The 17751-nt window shown below is 57.2% G+C and overlaps 1 protein-coding gene across 3 annotated transcripts; it reads right to left on the bottom strand.

The window, feature by feature from the left end:
- Nucleotides 1-10218: 10218 nt before the first annotated feature.
- On the bottom strand, nt 10219-16788 carry SMUG1 (single-strand-selective monofunctional uracil-DNA glycosylase 1). Of its 3 annotated transcripts, XM_077869780.1 has the most exons (5): nt 16557-16788; nt 15499-15711; nt 13323-13624; nt 12185-12304; nt 10219-11986 (listed from the first exon to the last, which is right to left on the bottom strand). In XM_077869780.1, exons 3-5 carry the CDS (start codon nt 13554-13556, stop codon nt 11777-11779), a joined length of 564 nt encoding a protein of 187 aa, XP_077725906.1. In that variant the 5' UTR covers nt 13557-13624; nt 15499-15711; nt 16557-16788; the 3' UTR covers nt 10219-11776. The 3 variants fall into 3 exon arrangements, with proteins under 3 accessions (XP_077725906.1, XP_077725904.1, XP_077725905.1); XM_077869778.1 differs by having other exon boundaries at nt 10219-12304; nt 16557-16715; XM_077869779.1 differs by lacking the exon at nt 16557-16788 and adding an exon at nt 16168-16390 and having other exon boundaries at nt 10219-12304.
- Nucleotides 16789-17751: the final 963 nt, after the last annotated feature.

The following is a 17751-nucleotide window of genomic DNA, read 5'->3' as shown; positions in this document are numbered from 1 at the left end:
AATAGCTAGATACAGGCCAGCAAGGCGTTGCCCACCCCACCCCATCCCCAAATCTTTCTTGCTGCAATGTCTCTGCATTTGGGGGCTATTTTCTTTTCTTTCTTTCTTTTTTTTTTTTTTTTTCCCAAATCCACAACTCTTAAATACTGAAATGCCTGGACTTGATCATTGGATGTCCTCTATCTCCGATCTGTGCTCACCCCTCGGGGCATCTCATCCAGTGTCCCAGATGACTCCCAAATTTGTATCTGCAGCCTAACCTTACTGTGGAACTGCAGCCCTGTGCACCCATCTGCCTACCAGACACCTCCACCCGGGCTGCCTACGGGCATCTCTGACCTCACATGCCCACCCTGGCCCCTCCCGAAACCGTTCCCCCTGACCTTGTCTGCACGTCAGTTCGTGGTGGGGACTCCACGCTTTGGGCCATGCAGGCCAAATCCCTGGGGCTCACCCTGACCCTGTTCTCTCTCTCACACACCCCATCTGGCCCATCAGCAAATTGTCGGGCTCTCTCTGCCAAGTGTAACCAGAATGTGAGTAGTTGTCACCTCCACTGCCACGTCGGTGGCTCCCACCACCCTCATCTCTGACCTGGTGCAGCAGTAGGTTCCTTTTTTTTTCTTTTTTAAAGATTTTATTTATTCATAGACACAGAGAGAGAGAGAGAGGCAGAGACACAGGAAGAGGGAGAAGCAGGCCCCATGCAGGGAACCTGATGTGGGACTCAACCCCGGGTCTCCAGGATCACACCTCGGGCTGCAGGCGGTGCTAAACCGCTGTGCCACTGGGGCTGCCCTAGCAGTAGATTCCTAACAGGCCTCCCTACTCCTGCTCTTGGTTGTTCAACCCAGTCTCAGAGCAGTAAGAATTTTCTGTAGAGGAGCACCTGGGGGGCTCAGTGGGTGCGCGTCTGCCTCCGGCCCAGGGCATGACCCCGGGGTCCCGTGATCGAGTCCCATGTTGGGCTCCCTGCATGGAGCCTGCTTCTCCCTCTGCCTGTGTCTCTGCCTCTGTGTGTCTCTCATGAATAAGTAAATTATTTTAAAAAAAAAAGAATTTTCTGTAGAAATACACGGTAGATCACATCACCCCCCTGCTCAAAACCCTGCAGCGACTCCCATCTTCCTCAGTGTGAAAGCTAAGTCCCAGGCCTTGCTGTGACTCACTAGTCCCCGCAGTCTGGCCCCCTTACCATCACCTAGTCTCCCTCCGCTCCCTGCTCCCGTGCACCAGCCCCATCACTGTTCCTCGACAGGCCAGACGCGCTCTCCTCAGGGCCTTCGCCCTTGCAGCTCCTCCTGTCAGGAACCCTCTTCTCCCAGAAATCCGCAGGGGCACGTAGCATCTGGTAAATGGCAGGCTCCATATGCTGAGGCCCAAGCGGGATGAGAGGGAGTGGAGAGGAAGAGGAGACAAGACAAGACGGCTCTTGTGGCCGCTCTGTGTGCCTCCCTAGAGGGGACCTGCGGCTCGGGTCCTCAGGAGGACCCTACCGCCCAAGGGACCCTCGGAGGAGCCGCAAGCCGTGATCACCTCCTCTCCCTCCAGGACTCTGGGGCCTCCTGAGGCCACATGTGGCAGTCCTGGCGGCCTCTCCCAGGGTGGGACGGTCACTCCTGCTCCGTACTCACCACTACCTCTTTCCACCATCCTGCAGTCAGCCGGCCCCACAAGGCCCCTGCAGCTCCCCTTCCATCCTCTGCTCCTCCTGGCGCTACCTGTCCTCTACCCCATTAGGAGGCTGGAAGCTGAGGCCATAGTGGGGGTGGGGGTGGGGGCCAGGGTGGGGGGCCAGCCGCAGGCCTGAGTCCTGGGATCTTCGGGCTGTGGAGGCCGGAGGTGAGAGAATGGAGCCCAGGGGCTGGTGACCCCCACACAGGCCAACAGGAGTCAGGGTCAGAGGCAGAACTGGGGAAGCAAAAGGAGACTCGAGGTGCAACAGAGCCTTGGCCTGGAGAGCCCAGCCAGCCTGCCGGAGGCCGAGTGTGGGTGGGAGTCAGAGGTGCCCCAGGAGGGCGACCCACAGCTGCCATAGAAAGGGAGTCACACAGCGCCAGGGGAGTGGCTGGAGCAGGAGGCAGTGGGGACAGGAGGGGGGGAATGGAGCAGGGATGGAGTGGGGACGGTGTGGGGACCAAGCGAGGATGGAGCGGGGCTGGATAGAGCCGGATGGCATGGGGACCAAGTGGAGATGGAGCGGGAGGGCGTGGGGGACTGAGTGGGGGACTGAGTGGGGACCGAGTGGGGATGGAGAGGGGGACGGCAGAGGGACCGACCAGGGATGGAGAGGGGGACAGTGCGGGGGACCGAGGGGGGAGGAGCGAGGGATGGAGCATGGAGAGGGGGATGGTGCAGGGACTGAGCAGGGGACAGGGCGGGGGACCAGCAGGGATGGAGAGGGGGACGGCGCGGGGACCAAGTGGGTACTCAGCGAGGATGGAGCGGGGCTGGATAGAGCCGGATGACATGGGGACCAAGTGGAGATGGAGCGGGGAGGGCTTGGGGGACTGAGCGGGGACTGAGTGGGGACCGAGCGGGGATGGAGAGGGGGACGTTGCAGGACCGAGCAGGGAAGGAGCAAGGGATGGGGTGGTGACAGAGTGGGGATGGAGAGGGGGAAGGTGCAGGGACCGAGCAGGGGATGGCGCGGGGATGGAGCGGGGATGGAGCAGGGATGGAGCAGGGACGGAGAGGGGGACGGAGAGGGGGCCGGCGCGGGGATGGGGCCGGATGGAGCGGGGCGGGCGGGGGAGGGCGGGGACGCGGGCGGGCGGAGGCGGCGCAGCGGGGCGGGCGGCTCGTAAACGGCGCGCGCCGAGCGGGGAAATTGCGGCGGAATCGCTGAGCTCCACAAAACGCCGCCCGCCCGCCGCCGCGCGCCCGCCCCAATCTCCAGCCTCACCGCCGCGCGGGCTGGTTATGCATTTAAATGTTATTTAATTGGATTGCGGAGGAGCTGGGGGCCAGAGCGGCCCGCGCCCCCGCCCCGCACGCTCCGCGCGCCCGGGCTGCTCGCCTCCTCCGCAAATCTGTTTTCCGAGCCACAGATTGCGGCGCCCCCCGCGCCCCCCCCCCCGCCCCGGCGGCTCCCCGGCGGCTCCGCGGCGCCCGGGCTCCTCCCCCCGCCAAACCGAGCCAGAGGACACTCAGAAAGACACGAGTCCCCTGAAGACGCACGGAAGCGCCCACACAAAGAGGCGACAGCGGCGGAAAGGGGTCACACCGGGTACACAAGTGCACCCCCCAGGTTAAAAAATGCGGAGACGAAAAAGATCCCGTGGGTCGCAGAAGTCCCCGCGTGTGCGGGGCACGCCCGAGACCCACACTCCAGCGGGAGCCCATCCCCCTACCCCCCGGAGCGGCTGTCACCGAGGGACACTACCGCACAGGGAACAAGATGGTGCTAACCGGGGGACCCCCCAGGGCGACCCACAGACCTTCCTCAAAGCTAGGGAGGGCACCAAGCACGCTCACTCTCACACCCGCAGCCTCTTCACTGTCTCCAGGGCTGGAAGGCAAACCCTTCCCCTGCCGCCGCCTCCTTCTCTCAGGCCACAGCGGAAAGCATCACCCGACGGGGGCCTGAGAGGCAACTGCATCAGCCTCCAAATTTCTTAAAACTGAACCAAGAAACAAACGGGAGCCACAGTTACAACGGGTAGCCTTGAAGGTAGACACCAGGAAGGCCTTCCCAAAAACACAGAACGGTTGAGATCGCAGGTGGGGAGGCTGGGCACGAGTGTGTGGCTGGGCTTCTCTCCTATCAAACACGGGGGACCCATTTTTGCAGCCTGGACTGGGAGTTAGCACCATCCAGGTAGATGGAAGGACAGAGTGACCTGCCGAGCGTGTCCTCCACACACTCCCAACCAGCAGACAGGAAATTGCTGGCCTCAAATGATCAGGGTCAAGCTGCTTCAATTAATGAAAATGGAAATGGCAACCGGGCTTGGCACAGGCCACTGTGAAGGACTGTTCTGGGCTCTCAGCCACCCCCTCTGCAAGCCAGGCCCAGAGACCGACATCGGGCGGAGATCCTTGAATGGGATCTAGGGGGAGAAGAATGGGAGAGAAGAAATGCAGGAACAGTCTATTGCAGGTATTTTGTTATGTTTTGTTTTAGACAGAATAAGGGTCAAAACAGGGAGGGAGAAAAAAGGGAGCAAAAGCGTCCCCCAAATACGTTACAGCTCAGCCTTGACTGGTAAGCTTGGGCTGCGGCCAGGCTGGCACTGAGGCCTCTGAAGGAGAAAGCAGTTCAGCCTCCCCTAAAGCTGTGGATCTCTGCATCACCCGGTGGCCATAGCTGGGAAGTCCACACACGTCTAACCTCAGTGTCTCACACTCCAGTTGAAACTATTTCCTTCTTTGGGACATTACGAAATATTAGAAAACAAAACAGCTGGCCTACACCCTCCTCAACAAGAACATGTGAAGGGCTGAGACTCAGTCTGGGCTGGGGCCACACTCACTATTCCCTTCGTTCCACTCGTGTTCTCGGCCAGCTATGCCCAGGCTGGGGTTCCCGTCTTTTTTGCTCTAGCCGCTGGACACCCCCTGACACAACCTCCTGCATTTTTCCATCCCAGAGGTTCACGGAACAAGAGATGGAATCAGAGTCTCCCAGAGGGCCACGCCCAGCCCTCAGCGAGCCAGTTCCATGCCCCCCATCCTGTTTCCCAGCCCCTTGCAGTTGGGGCTGAGAAATGCTAGAGATCTGCCACGGGGGTCCCTTTTTACAAACAGCCACTCAGTGGAGGTGGCAGGCCAGCAAGTGATGCGGGAACCCTGCGGCCAGCACCCTCCCTTACGGGCACACATGCCTCCCGCCCGCTCCGAGGGCTAGTCGCTTCCTCGGTCAGTGTGCCCAGGGCGCTGGGCTTAGACGTGGTTCACAACCCGCGTTCCTTTTGATTATAGTATCATGGGATGCGTGTATCGCCCAGCACTGGACAGTGTACAGTGAGGACAAAGCATCATCTGCTTCACCTCTGTCACCCCCTGCAGTGCCTGGCTTGGGGACTGGCACACGATGGACACTAATAAATGTTGAACTGAGAGAGGAATGTGAAAGGCCACACAATGGTCAAACTCAAGACTCAATCTTGTTTTACACCATCTTCTTTTTTTAAAGATTTTATTTATTTATTCATGAGAGACACAGAGAGAGAGAGAGAGAGGCAGAGACACAGGCAGAGGGAGAAGCAGGCTCCATGCAGGGAGCCTGACATGGGACTCGATCCTGGGTCTCCAGGATCAGGCCCTGGGCCGAAGGCAGCACTCAACCACCGAGCCACCCGGGCATCCCTTCTTTTGCAACATTCTATTCCAGTAAGGAAAAACAAAACAGTAGGAAGAGTCTTTTTCTTCTCAGCACACTCCATCCTTCAGTGTCAGAATCACCCCGACCCCACGCACAGCTTAGCCTCTATCACTGTGTATACGTGTGTGTACGTTTGTGTGTGTGCAGCTGGTGGACTTCTAAGCCTCCTTTGCTCCTCTGAACCAGAATTCCCACCATCACTGGACTAAAGCAACAAACTCTGTGGACACTTGTGTTACTTGGATGGGCACTTGGGGTAGATCTCACAAGCCAGACTCATGCACTCCTTGACACCTGCAGGCGTTGGGTGACATACTGGGGAAAGGAATCTAAGGGACCCCCTCCTTGCCTTCAAGGCACCCAGTGCAATCCTGCCTTATAACCTTGGCTGCACATCTGTAGCACAGAGAGAAAAATAGGTACCAGGCTGCCCTGCAGACCTGCCAAATCAAAGGCTCTTCAAGTGGAGCTCAGACACGTGCCTTTTTTAAAACCTCCACAAGTGAATCCTGATTCACAGGCAGGGTCATCAGCCACTGATCTGCTGATCAGCGCTACCCAATAGGACTTTCTGCGATGATGCGATGTTCCCTATCTGTGGTGTATGTGTGGCTATCGAGCACTTGATGGCTAGAGGCTGAGGAATTGAATTTCTAATTTTACTTCAAAATTAACTTAATTTTTTTAAAGATTTTATTTATTTACTCATGACAGAGAGAGAGAGAGAGAGAGAGGCAGAGACTCAGGCAGAGGGAGAAGCAGGATCCACGCAGGGACCCCGACGTGGGACTCGATCCCTGGGCTCCAGGATCATGCCCTGGGCTGAAGGTGGCGCTAAACCGCTGGACTACCGGGGCTGCCCAAAAATTAACTTAAATTTTTAAAAGATTTTATTTGAGAGAGCGCGCGCGCGCACACACACGTGGGGGGTGAGGGGCAGAGGAAGAAGAAGACTCTCCGCCCCAGGTGGGGAGCCCAGACAGATGAGGGGCTCCATCCCAGGACCCCGGGATCACGACCAGAGCAGAAGTCAGAAGCTTAACCGAATGAGCCACCCAGGCGCCCCATTAACTTAAGCAGCCCCCCGTGGCTCGTGGCTCCTATTTCAGACCACAAAATTCTAGGTGATCCCAAGTGACTTCACTGTGGCTTTAAAATACTTCTCACAGTATTGTTTTGTAGCAGTTCAAGTCTCCATTCCCCTCAGCCCAGTAGAAAACTGTGAGCTTCCCCTCCCTGAAGACTCTCATTTGCCCTGAAAACCTGCTCTAGAATGGACGGGGGCAGAGCGGCGGCCCACAGGTGGCCAGCACTCGGCCCCCAGACTGGAGGAAGGGCCCTGCTGAGGACCCTGTTTTGTTAGAGGCCCACATTGGTGGGGACAGGAAAACAGTGGCATGAAATGCCCGTTATGAGCCAAATTGTGTCTCCCAATCCCCCAAATTCGTATGTCAAAACCCTACCCCCCAACGTGGCCTTTATTTATTTTTTTTTTTAATTTTCATTTATTTATGATAGTCACAGAGAAAGAGAGAGAGAGAGGCAAAGACACAGGCAGAGGGAGAAGCAGGCTCCATGCACCAGGAGCCAGATGTGGGATTCGATCCTGGGTCTCCAGGATCACGCCCTGGGCCAAAGACAGGCGCTAAACCGCTGCGCCACCCAGGGATCCCCCAACGTGGCCTTTAAAGAGGTAACTGAGGTTAAATGAGGTCATAGGGGTGGAACCCTAATCCAAAATGACTGGTGTCCTTGTAAGAGGAGCGACGGAGAAAGGCCATGGGAGGACACGGTGGGAGGGCAGCTGTCCCCAAGCCAAGGAGAGAGGCCTCAGGAGAAACTGCACCTACTGACATCTGCATCGGGGACTCCCAACCTCAAGAACCCGAGATGATAAATGTGTTGCTTGGGGCAGCCCAGGTGGCCCAGCGGTTTGGCGCCGCCTTCTGCCCAGGACGTGATCCCGGAGTCCTTGGACCGAGTCCACGTCGTCGGGCTCCCTGCGTGGAGCCTGCCTCTCCCTCTGCCTGTGTCTCTGCCTGTCTCTCTCTCTCTCTCTCTGTGTCTCTCATGAATAAATAAATAAAATCTATAAATAAATAAATAAAAATAAATGTGTTGGTTAAGCTCCCCAGTCTGTGGTATTTTGCTACGCAGACTAACATGGTGCCCTTAGGAAAAGGCAGGCGCAGCACCCTCAGCGGCCTCTTGCTGGCAAGACGTGCCCCAAGAATTCAGAACAACAGCTCTACTAGAAGCAGTGGCTCTGCTGGCATCTAAGTCTCAAACCACCGTCCGGGTCACTACCGTTCCAGCGCCCCTAGGCCCGGCCCTACCCCATCTCGCCACTCTCAACCCCCAGTCCTAGGGTTTCACCTAGACCATACTGTCCCAGCAGGTCACCTGCCCTGTAATCGCCTCCCGTTCCCTCCTTGACCCCGTTGCACCCACTCTGCCTTCTACAGAGCCTGACCCTTCATGCCCATCTGTTGATCTGTGTTTTATTTATAAGATCAATTAATTTTTTAAGTCAACTAGTTTACATAAAAACAAAGTTCTCAAAAAAAAAAAAAAAAAAAAAGGGACGCCCGGGTGACTTGGCAGTTGAGCTTCTGCCTTGAGCCTGGGGTGTGATCCTCAGGTCCCGGGATCGAGTCCCACGTCGGGCCCCCTACATGGAGCCTGCTTCTCCCTCTGCCTGTGTCTCTGACTCTGTGTCTCTCATGAATAAATAAATAAATCTTAAAAAAAGGTCTCTGCCCTACCCCTCCACTATTTATTTTTATTTAAATTCACTAATATCTAATGTAATGTTGGTTTCAGAAGTAGAGGTCAGTGACTCATCAGGCTCATATAACACCCAGTGCTCATTCCATCAGGTGCCCTCCTTGGTGCCCCCCTCACCTCCCCCACAGCGACCCTGTTGGTCTCCTGTGAGTTCTTCATAGTTTATCTCTCTCTCTGATTTCATCTTGTTTTACTTTTTCCTGTCTTCCCTTATGATCCTGTTTTGTTTCTTAAATTCCACGAGTGAGATCGTAAGATAATTGTCTTTATTTCACTTAACACGACACTTTAGTTCCATCCATGTCATTGCAAATGGCAAGATTCCATTTTTTTATGGCTGAGTACTGCTCCATTGTATATTTATATAGACCACATCTCTATCCACTCACGTGTTGATGGACATGTGGGCTCTTTCCATAGTTTGGCTACTGGGGACATTGCTGCTACACACAGGGGTGCAGGTGCCCCTTCGGATCACATCTGTATCTTTGGGATGAATGCCCAGCAGGGCAATTGCTGGGTCGTAGGCAGCTCTAGGGTCAACTGAGGAACCCCTGCACTGTTTTCCACAGTGGCTGCACCGGCCTGCGTTCCACCAACAGTGGAGGAGCTTCCCCTTTCTCTGCATCCTCGCCAACAGCTGTCATCATTTCGACTTGTTCATCGCTGGGTTTTTTTTTTTTTTTTAAGTATTTTATTTATTTATTCATGAGAGAGAGAGACGCAGAGACACAGGCAGAGGGAGAAGCAGGCTCCATGCAGGGAGCCCGACGTGGGACTCGATCCCGGGTCTCCAGGATCACGCCCTGGGCTGAAGGCGGGCACTCAACCGCTGAGCCACCCAGGTGTCCCATCGCTGGGTGTTTTAAATGCGTGTGTTCTGTGCATCTCACTTTCCCCACTGGACTTCAGATTCTCGAAGATGAGTCTAGCATTTAAGATCCTTCGCAAGATGGCTCCAGCGTACCTCCTGGCTTTTTCTCCCAACTGGGCAAAGTCAGTGCTAATCTACTTGCCACCCCTTGACCATAACGATGCTCTCCAAAGCTCCTGGTGTCTACGGCCACCTGCAGTGCCACCTCCTCCGGGGAGCTTTCTCTACCTCAGCTAAACGCAGTGGGGAGCGACGGCTTTTATCTCTGTGCACTTACTTCGGTGTGTAACCTAGTGCCCCGGGCATGGGCGCGGGGCGATGACTGCTCAGCACCACAGCCCTGCAGCAGGAGGAAAGAGGTCTAAGGCATGTGGGGGTGCAAAGTTGCCAAGCAGGTTTAAGGGCACAGTCCCCAACACAACTGCTCCCACTTCAGATGCCAGCTACAAGTTCAGGGGTCCCCAGGCCACCTGTGCTTCCAACTGGCTACGAATTCAGGGGTTCCCATGACCGCTTCAGGTTCAGCAATTCACTAGAATGACTCACAGAACTCCGCGCTTAGAACCACAGCTTCATCACACAGGATGCAAACCAGGACCAGCGAGACATACGAGGGGCAGGGGCTGAGAGGGCTCCGAAACCCAGCTTCTAGTATCGTCCGGAAGGACACAGCACCCTGCTGTTGCAGCCATTGTGTTCGACAGGCTCACTGAAGCCATTTTTTTTTTTTTTTTAAGATTTTATTTATTCATGAGAGACACAGAGAGAGGCAGAGACACAGGCAGAGGGAGAAGCAGGCTCAATGCAGGGAGCCCCACACGGGACTCTATCCTGGGACTCCAGGATCAAGCCCCGGGGCCGAAGGTGGTGCTAAACCGCTGAGCCCCCCGGGCTGCCCCAACAGATGCACGCTGGCTGGTTGCGTGTCCAATTTTCATTAGGGTTTCTCATTGCGTATTATCAACTGAAACCACTGACCACATGGGGGAATTCAATCTCCTGCCTCCCCCACCCCACACACTTCGGGCTGATACCACCTGGCTCTGAGCCCCAACCTGCTCATCAAACGGTTGGCCTTTTCTGGCGTCGTCCTAGTCCTCCTCCAGAGCCAATGTCAGCACATTCAGGTGTGTGGTCTGGCCCCCACCCCTGCCGTGAATGACAAAGACACTCCTATCACTTGGGAAATTCCAAGAGTTTAGAGACTCCCTCCCAAGAACCAAGGACAAAAGCCAGTCAAGTTCTTTATTATACAAATGGGGGACACTTACAGTAAAAAAAGTCTTTTTATATTTTTCTACACCCCACATGGGGCTCCAGCTCAAAACCCCAAGATCTACAGTCTCGGGCTCCTCTGAGCCAGCCAGGCACCCCTATGCTAAAAGTCTTATGAATTCTGAAAGCTGAAGATGACCTGTCTTGGGAGCTGGAGTCCAACCATGTGTTCCTCATTACGAGGGTCCCAAGACCCACTCTATTACCAGTTTGCTTCACCTTCCCAGCCCCGTTTTAGGGCACGCCAACCAGTCATCCAGCAGACCTAAGAAATGAGTTAGGTGGAGACCGCAGGCTCCATCCACCCATCACCTGCTCCCCACAGGGCCCCAGTAGCAGACAGACCCACGGAGCCCCTTAGGCTCTGGTAAAACAATCAGAGGCCCGTTTACGTCATCTCCCCAGATACCCAGGGGAACTCTCTGCACACGGAGTAGAGGTAAGAGAAGGGAAAAACTAAGCTACCACTTCCATCCCAGACATGCAGGAGGGGGGAAAACAACAACACAAAAGGGTTTAGGAGCTGGGTTTTTTCTTTTAAAGATTTTATTTATTTGAGAAAGAGAGGGAAGAGAGAGGGGCAAAGAAAGAAGGAGAAGCAGGCTCCCCATTGAGTGGGGAGCCCAAGATCACGACCTGAGCTGAAGGCAGCCACTGAACCAAGCCACTCAGCTGCCCAGGTTGAGGAGTTTTTAATGCTTGGGCTGAAAAACCAGAGGCTGGGTTTTTCATAGTTATTGGTCCACCCCTGGCAAGGGGAGGATCTGCCCCTCACCCAGCAAGAGCTTCAGGGTGGGGGGCGCCCTCTGTAGTGCGGTGTAGTGATGCCCCCACCAAGAGGCAAGAAAGCAAGAGGTGTAAGGAGCACCCACCCACCAGGCACTGCGCCAAGGCACTTCCAAGTGTTTTCTCACTTAATCCCCACCAACGCCACGGAGCGGGGATCCCCCTCTTACAGACGAGGATCCTCAGCTTGGAGAGGTTCCTCAGTTTGTCCAAAGTTATAAAGTCTCAAAGCCGAGATGAAAATCCAGGTCTTCTGGTCCGTGTCCGTCCGTCCGCCCGCCCGCCCCGTGGCTCCCGCCACGCTGAATTCTTCCTCTGATCCAGCCTCAGTCTCCCGTAAGAAGTTCGCTCTTCACATCCGTGTCTTTCGCTTTGTTCCGGCCCCTCGGAGGAAAAGGCTCAGCTTGAAGGAGGCTGTTCTGTGAGGACGGGTGGGGGTCCTGGCAGGGTCTCCATCACAGCAAAGACGGCTCCACAGGTCACTGTTCAGGCCACCGTCACCGACCAGAGGCGCCCGAGGAACCCGTGAGGTGAGCAGATGCCAAGTCCCCGTGCCGCTCTTACCACAGGACCAGAGGCAACAACGCTCAAAGGAAGGGGGAGCAAGCAGTAGTGTCAAACCTGCGGCGGCAGGTCCCAGCAAGCAGGGAGCCCAGGGGCCTGGCTGCTCCGGCCCGGGGCCTGCGGTCCTCTGCCGGCTCCCGGGTGACGTGGGGCCGCAGGGGCCCTCACCTCGTGAGCAGCGGCAGCAGCCCCAGCTCACTCAGTCTGTCCTTGGCCGCTGCCTCCCAGCCCCTGTTGGCCTGCGGGCTCCGGGGGGAGGGGTGCAGGAGCCACTCCACCCTGACCTCGGGCAGCAGGCCGGCCAGCGCCCTCCGCGCCCGCTGCTCCGCCAGCCGCCCCACGCCCACCACCAGCCGCACCTCCAGCAGCTGCACCTGCCGGAAGAGCGCCGCGTCACAGACCCTAAGAAGCTGCTCTCGCTGCTTGGCCGGCAGCTCGGCGGGGGTGAGGTTGCGCCCGTTGGGGTCCAAGAAGAGCAGAGGACATAGATTGTGGACAAAACAGTGACGGAAGAAGACCTCGGGCTGTCCACAGAGGTTCTGGAAAAAGCCCCAGAACCGGGCACCGCTCACCTCTGACTGAGGGCACTCCAGTCCCAGCACTGGGCGCTTCGGGTGCTCTTGGGCCGGGGTCGACACAGTCCCCCCAACGCCCAACCAGTCCCGGACTACGTTCACTTCCCCGAAGGGCACCTGCCGGGAAGGAGAGACAGGAGGGTTTCAGTCTGGAGACGTCGCCTGCGTTCTGGACCCGCTGAGCCCTCTACACCCTCTGTGAAGATCCAGCCTGGACACCCCACCCCCAACCCCTTCACCCAAAGGCCTGAGACAAAGATTCTGGCCCTCTGGTTTGATCCTGCCCATCTTTCTCCGATTTTTCATTGTGGACTGTGGTGCAGAGGATCTATTTGCTGCTTCTACCCCCATTTGCCTTTGGGACCAAGTACAGAGAGTACATGGGAATATCCAGCCCTACACAGGCTGTGATGCGTAGTACTGGGGACAGACAGACGGTCTGAGATAGGCAGACAGCCGGGGTTAGAGGAGCCACAAGGACAGGACTGACCACTGCTCTCTGGGTGCCCTCTCAGCCCCGAGCCTCAGGCCGTCACTTCCATCGATCATCATTGATCACCTTTCATCCCCCAGTTGGGGTCAATAAAAGCGATTGAGCCTCCTGCCCTGAAGCCTCTCCCCCTCCCCCATGGCCCAGCATCCCCACTGAGGGCATTCACTCATCCTGCCATCTGAAAGGGAAGCAGGCAGGCCTCAGAGCCCGCTGTTTTGAACCCCTCCTCAGCTAAGAAACAGAAGCGGGTGGGCTGAAGGCCTCGCCTGTCAACCAGCCCCCTGAGGACCCAGTACTCCTGGTCCCTCTCCCGACCCCAACCACACTGTAGGCAGAGCAGATCCGGCAAGGCAAGGTAAGGATGGGGCTGGCGGAAGGAAGAGCTCGCAGAGGCAATTAGAGGACGGCTCACAGGGGAAACGGAACTACCGTTAATGTGCTCGGTTAGCTATGGGCGGCAAGGCCAGGAGAGTGTCTGCGACCGCAGGAGCCAGCATGTGTATGGGGGGGGGGGGGACGGGGACCAGGGGGCCGGTACCCAAACATGTCCACAGGCGTGCACATGCTCCTCCCCGCAGCACACAGCCCACACCCACCTGGGAGCCTCCCACTTCACCCACCAGGGGAAGCCAAGCCCTTTACCCCAGTCTGAGCCATGCCAAAGGGCCCGGGGTTCATGCCCAGGAAGAGCACTTCCTTGGGGCCCCGGCAGTAGCGGGTCACGTAGCTGTGGTGTGGCTCCCACGCATACTCCAAAGGATTGTAGATGATGCCCACAGGCTCTGAGAACTGCAGTTGGCTCAGTTCATTATTGAGCCGCAGCTCCTCCGCCAGGAAGCCCTCAGCCAAGCTTCGAAGGCAAGGCTGGGGCTCCATCAGGGCACCTGCAGGTTCATGGAGGGGCCCCACTGGATAAGCCTAGGGCACAGCCACGTGACTGTCACCTGGAAAAGAGACGGACAGAGGCTCCATCAGCCCTCAGCTGTAGAGTGAGAGGGATCCAGGCTGGCCAGGGCTACCCTCTCCTGGGCTCAGAGGAGACCATCAGTCACCCTCCACCCTCTAGGTTTGGCTGCGCTCATCTCAGTTCTTGCTAGTGAAGGCCCCTTCCACTTCCCGCTTCCTCAAGTGTCCCTCCTCCTATTATGTCACCTGGTGAGAACGGCCCACCAGCCCCCACTCCAAACCTCCTTTCCATCAGGCGTAAGCCTTGAATCACTAGTTCCAAGGCTGTGGCAAGCACATGGGAGGTTTTCAATACACATTTACTGGTGGCAAACTCTCAGCACTCTAATGTCATCCTTAATGAAACAAGCTCGGCCAGGACGGGCTGTGTCCTGGAAACCAATGTGCTGAAGAATGAGATGCAGGTGCACAGCCAGAGCCCAGAGACTAATTACAGAAGGCTAATTACAATTGCTTCCAGGTGGTGAGCAATTGCTCTGTGCCAGCTACACCTCATTGATCCTCGTAACAACCCCATGAGGCAAGGATTATTGCTCCCATGTTACAGGTGAGAAGACTGAGGCTTAGAAAGATCAAGCAACTTGCCCAGGGTCACGCAGTTAGCAAGTAATGAAGCTGGGATTTGAACCCAAACTACCCAACTCGAGGCTAGGCTCTTAACCACTCTCCTCATCCTGCCCGAGGCGGTTCAGTCAGCCGCCCTGCTCTTCCAACAACCCCCTCAGGCCCAGCCCAGCTTCTTGCCCACATGCAAGAGTTCTCAGCAGCCAGCACGATGATTACCGGACTTAGGACAGCCCCTTACAAGCTATGTAACCGTGGCCAGAGCCTCAGGTTTTCTCATCTAAATACTAGGAATAATATCCACTCAAGGGCAGCCCAGGGCAGGGGCTGGCTCAGCAGTGTAGCGCCGCCTTCAGCCCACGGCCTGACCCTGGAGACTCAGGATCGAGTCCTGCATCGGACTCCCCGTGTGGAGCCTGCTTCTCCCTCTGCCTCTCGTGAATAAATAAAATCTTTAAATAATGATAATATCCACTCAATAATAGTAATGTGAGGGATGGAATGAGATGTTACATGCAAGTGGGGGTTGGGGGAAGAGTAGAGAAGCAGGAGAGAGAAGAGGGGGGAGGAGGCAGAGGGAGCACTCCAGCAAGCTGTATCGTCTACACAGACCATGCCTTCCAGTCCTCCTCCTCACAACTCCCGGCCAAACCCAGTGTTCCAGCCTGAGCATTCCACTCACGCTTTCAAAATGCTTTTCCTACTCCAAGTCCCCAAATTTGGCACCTGCCATTTCTTCAAACCCAACCAAACACATTCCTGGAGTCAACCGGGACTGTGACTCCCCCGCCTCTCCATACACCCAAGCCATGCCCACCCTTGGAGACGCAGCTCCAATGATCCCACGGGGAACGCCTTCCCCCTTAGGACACGGTGGCATGTGCCGCACGCGCGAGTGGGTCTGCTGTGAGACCTCAGGTGATCCTCATGGTTGATGCAGGCTGAACACCACCTCGCCTCCCTGCCGCGACTTGACAGATCAGAAGCCTGTTCAACTTCCCTTTGTATCTTCAAGGTCGTACCTTTTATTAGGGAGCCAAAAAACACCTGCTCGCTCTGTCCATCCTACCTTTTCCAGTCCTGTTTAAAACTACCTTCTACCGGGATGCCTGGGGGAGCTCAGCGGTTGAGCGGCTGCCTTTGGCCCAGGGCGTGACCCTGGGGTCCTGGGATCGAGTCCTGCATCAGGCTCCCTGCGTGGAGCCTCCTTCTCCCTCTGCTTGTGTCTCTGCCTCTGTGTCTCTCATAAATAAACAAAATCATTAAAAAAAAAAAAAAAAAACAGTACCTTCTGCCAAGGAGTCCTTCCTGACGCACTCTAGAGCCCGAGCTCACTCAAGGCTCAGCTGCCCACTTGGCACTCTGGTCGTCTGAGGGTTTCCCGGGCTCTGGGTGGATCTCCATCGTGTCTGGGCCTCCCCTAGGGCCGGGATCTTCACCCAGGTGGGACCCTCGTGCGGACGGAAGAGCTTGAGCCATCAACCCGTTCTCGGATCCGAACCTAGGGGAAGTGAGAGAGAAAAAAAAAAACGTCAGGGCCGGTCTTAGGAAAGCCTTCTCGGGGCTGATCTGCGAAGTCTGCTGCTCTGTCCAGACGGCTAAGCAGAGCCGCCGGGGCTCCGGGAGGGCCGAGAAGGGGCCTGGAGGACTCCCAGGTCTCGGCCGCTCTGCCTCTCCCGGCGAGTGCCAAGGTCGGTGCCCGGGCTGCCCCAGCCCCGGGACTGCTCTCGTCCTAGGCTGAGCCCGCCTCTGACCTTTAGCGACCTGCGCTGCAGACGGCAAGGCTGTGTGGGGCTCGGGTTCCAGGGCCCCCCCGAGAGCGAGACGCAGTCCGGGCGGCCCCTGAATCCACTTCTACTCCTGCTCTCACCTCTGCGCTCCTCTCCCGCCAAGCCTTTACCTCTGCTCTCTATAGAACGAAAATCACAAGTTCCATCCACCTACAACCAACTGTTACCTCGTCTGGTTTTTTGTTTGTTTGTTTCAACGGGTCCGTTCCATGGTCGGCACCGCAGGCGCCTCCGGACGGGCGAGAAGCCCAGGACGAACGGCACAGGCCAGGAGCGCGGGGCCCCGGCGGGAACCGGAGGAGCCTGAAGCCCGGCGCGGCGCGCGAGGCCCGGAGCCTTGAACGCCGACACGAGGTCCGTGCGGGGGCGTCGCCAGCGCGCAGGGCCGGAGCGCGACGCGGGGCACCGGGGCGGGGCTGCCCACGCCGTGGCTCGCCCGCCGGGAAGGCCCCTCCGCGGCGCCCCCTCCGCCGCCGCCAAGCCCCCGAGGCAGCAAGCGGCGCCGAAGCGCGACGCCGCCCCCGGGACCCCCGACCCCCGACTCCCACTTCCTCACCAGGTTCCGCTCTCCATCCGGCTTCCGGTTCCCTTCCCCGCCCCCGGGCGCGGAGGACACTGGGAGTCGTAGTCGGCTTTGTTCGGCGAAGGCGATTGGCGCGGCCGCGGCCACTTCCGCCGGAAACACTCCCATCCCCGGAAGGCGTGCTGCACGGGGCCTAAGTGACTCTGGGGATTGTAGTTCATCCGCTACGTCGGGGCCGGAAGCCGGGAAGCCTAAGAGAGCGCAGGCCCAGGAAGGCCCGGAGGCCCTGGCTTCCAGCCCCGGAGGGCAAGGCCCTTCCAAAAGTGCATCGAGACTGTAGCCAACGGGACCAAGAATCAAGAGACTTTAACCGAAAACAAAAAAAAGAGAGACTTTAACCGGGGATCCCCGGGTGGCTCAGCGGTTTGGCGCCTGCCTTTGACCCAGGGCGTGACCCCAAGTCCTGGGATCGAGTCCTGCGTGGGGCTCGCTGCACGGAGCCTGCTTCTCCCTCTGCCTGTGTCTCTGCTTCTCTCTGTGTGTCTATCATGAATAAATAAAATCTTAAAAAAAAAAAAAAAAAGGAGAGAGAGAGAGAGACTTTAACCACCCCCGTCTCGAAGCGCACCTGAGGGCTTTACCAATGGTTAGAGACCCGTTTCTGGTCCTTCTGCTGCCCCACGGACAGGAGACCTCTCCTTGGCAGCCCCCCAAGCAGGTGTCTAGAACATCCCCAGGGGCACTTCTGGGATCCCCCAACAACTCTTTAGTGATGCTTGAAGACTGTTGCGTCTCCCGCCACTGCCCCAGCTTAAGTCTCCATCCCTGCCTCTCCCACTTGACTGCTCCCCCCCCTCCACCGCGGTTCAGCCTACCTAGCCCTACCTAGCCCATAGCCTCCCATCCCTCCCGATCCTTCCCCTCCAATCCTCTGTCCGCAACACCTCCCTCCAACATTCCTAATCCCATGGCTGCACCCTCCTACCTCCCCAGGTCAGAACAATGTCCAGAGCCGTCCCCCTCCTGATTTTGATCTTGTCCCGCATCTCGGTATATTTCTGTGTCCTACCTCTCAGGTTTCCATTACACCTCACACCCCATAAGGCTAATTGCCTTTGGATTCCTCCCACCCCCTGCACACCTCAGCACAGCCATGCCTGAGATCAGGAAGCAGGGGCTCCCTACAGGTGGTAAAGGGTGAACAGGTGAACCCTAGAACAGGAAAAGG

Source organism: Canis aureus, chromosome 25, assembly GCF_053574225.1.
Source record: "Canis aureus isolate CA01 chromosome 25, VMU_Caureus_v.1.0, whole genome shotgun sequence".
In the NCBI taxonomy this organism is placed as follows: Eukaryota; Metazoa; Chordata; class Mammalia; order Carnivora; family Canidae; genus Canis; species Canis aureus.
This window is presented reverse-complemented; position numbering and strand designations above follow the sequence as displayed.

Bases quoted from the DNA above. Each gene is read 5' to 3' on its own strand.
- SMUG1 (XM_077869778.1), bottom strand. From the start codon at position 13,556: ATGGAGCCCCAGCCTTGCCTTCGAAGCTTGGCTGAGGGCTTCCTGGCG. The intron at 12,305-13,322 runs GTAAAGGGCTTG...CCTTCCCGGCAG, and splicing joins TTGGCATGGCTCAGACTGGG to GTGCCCTTCGGGGAAGTGAA.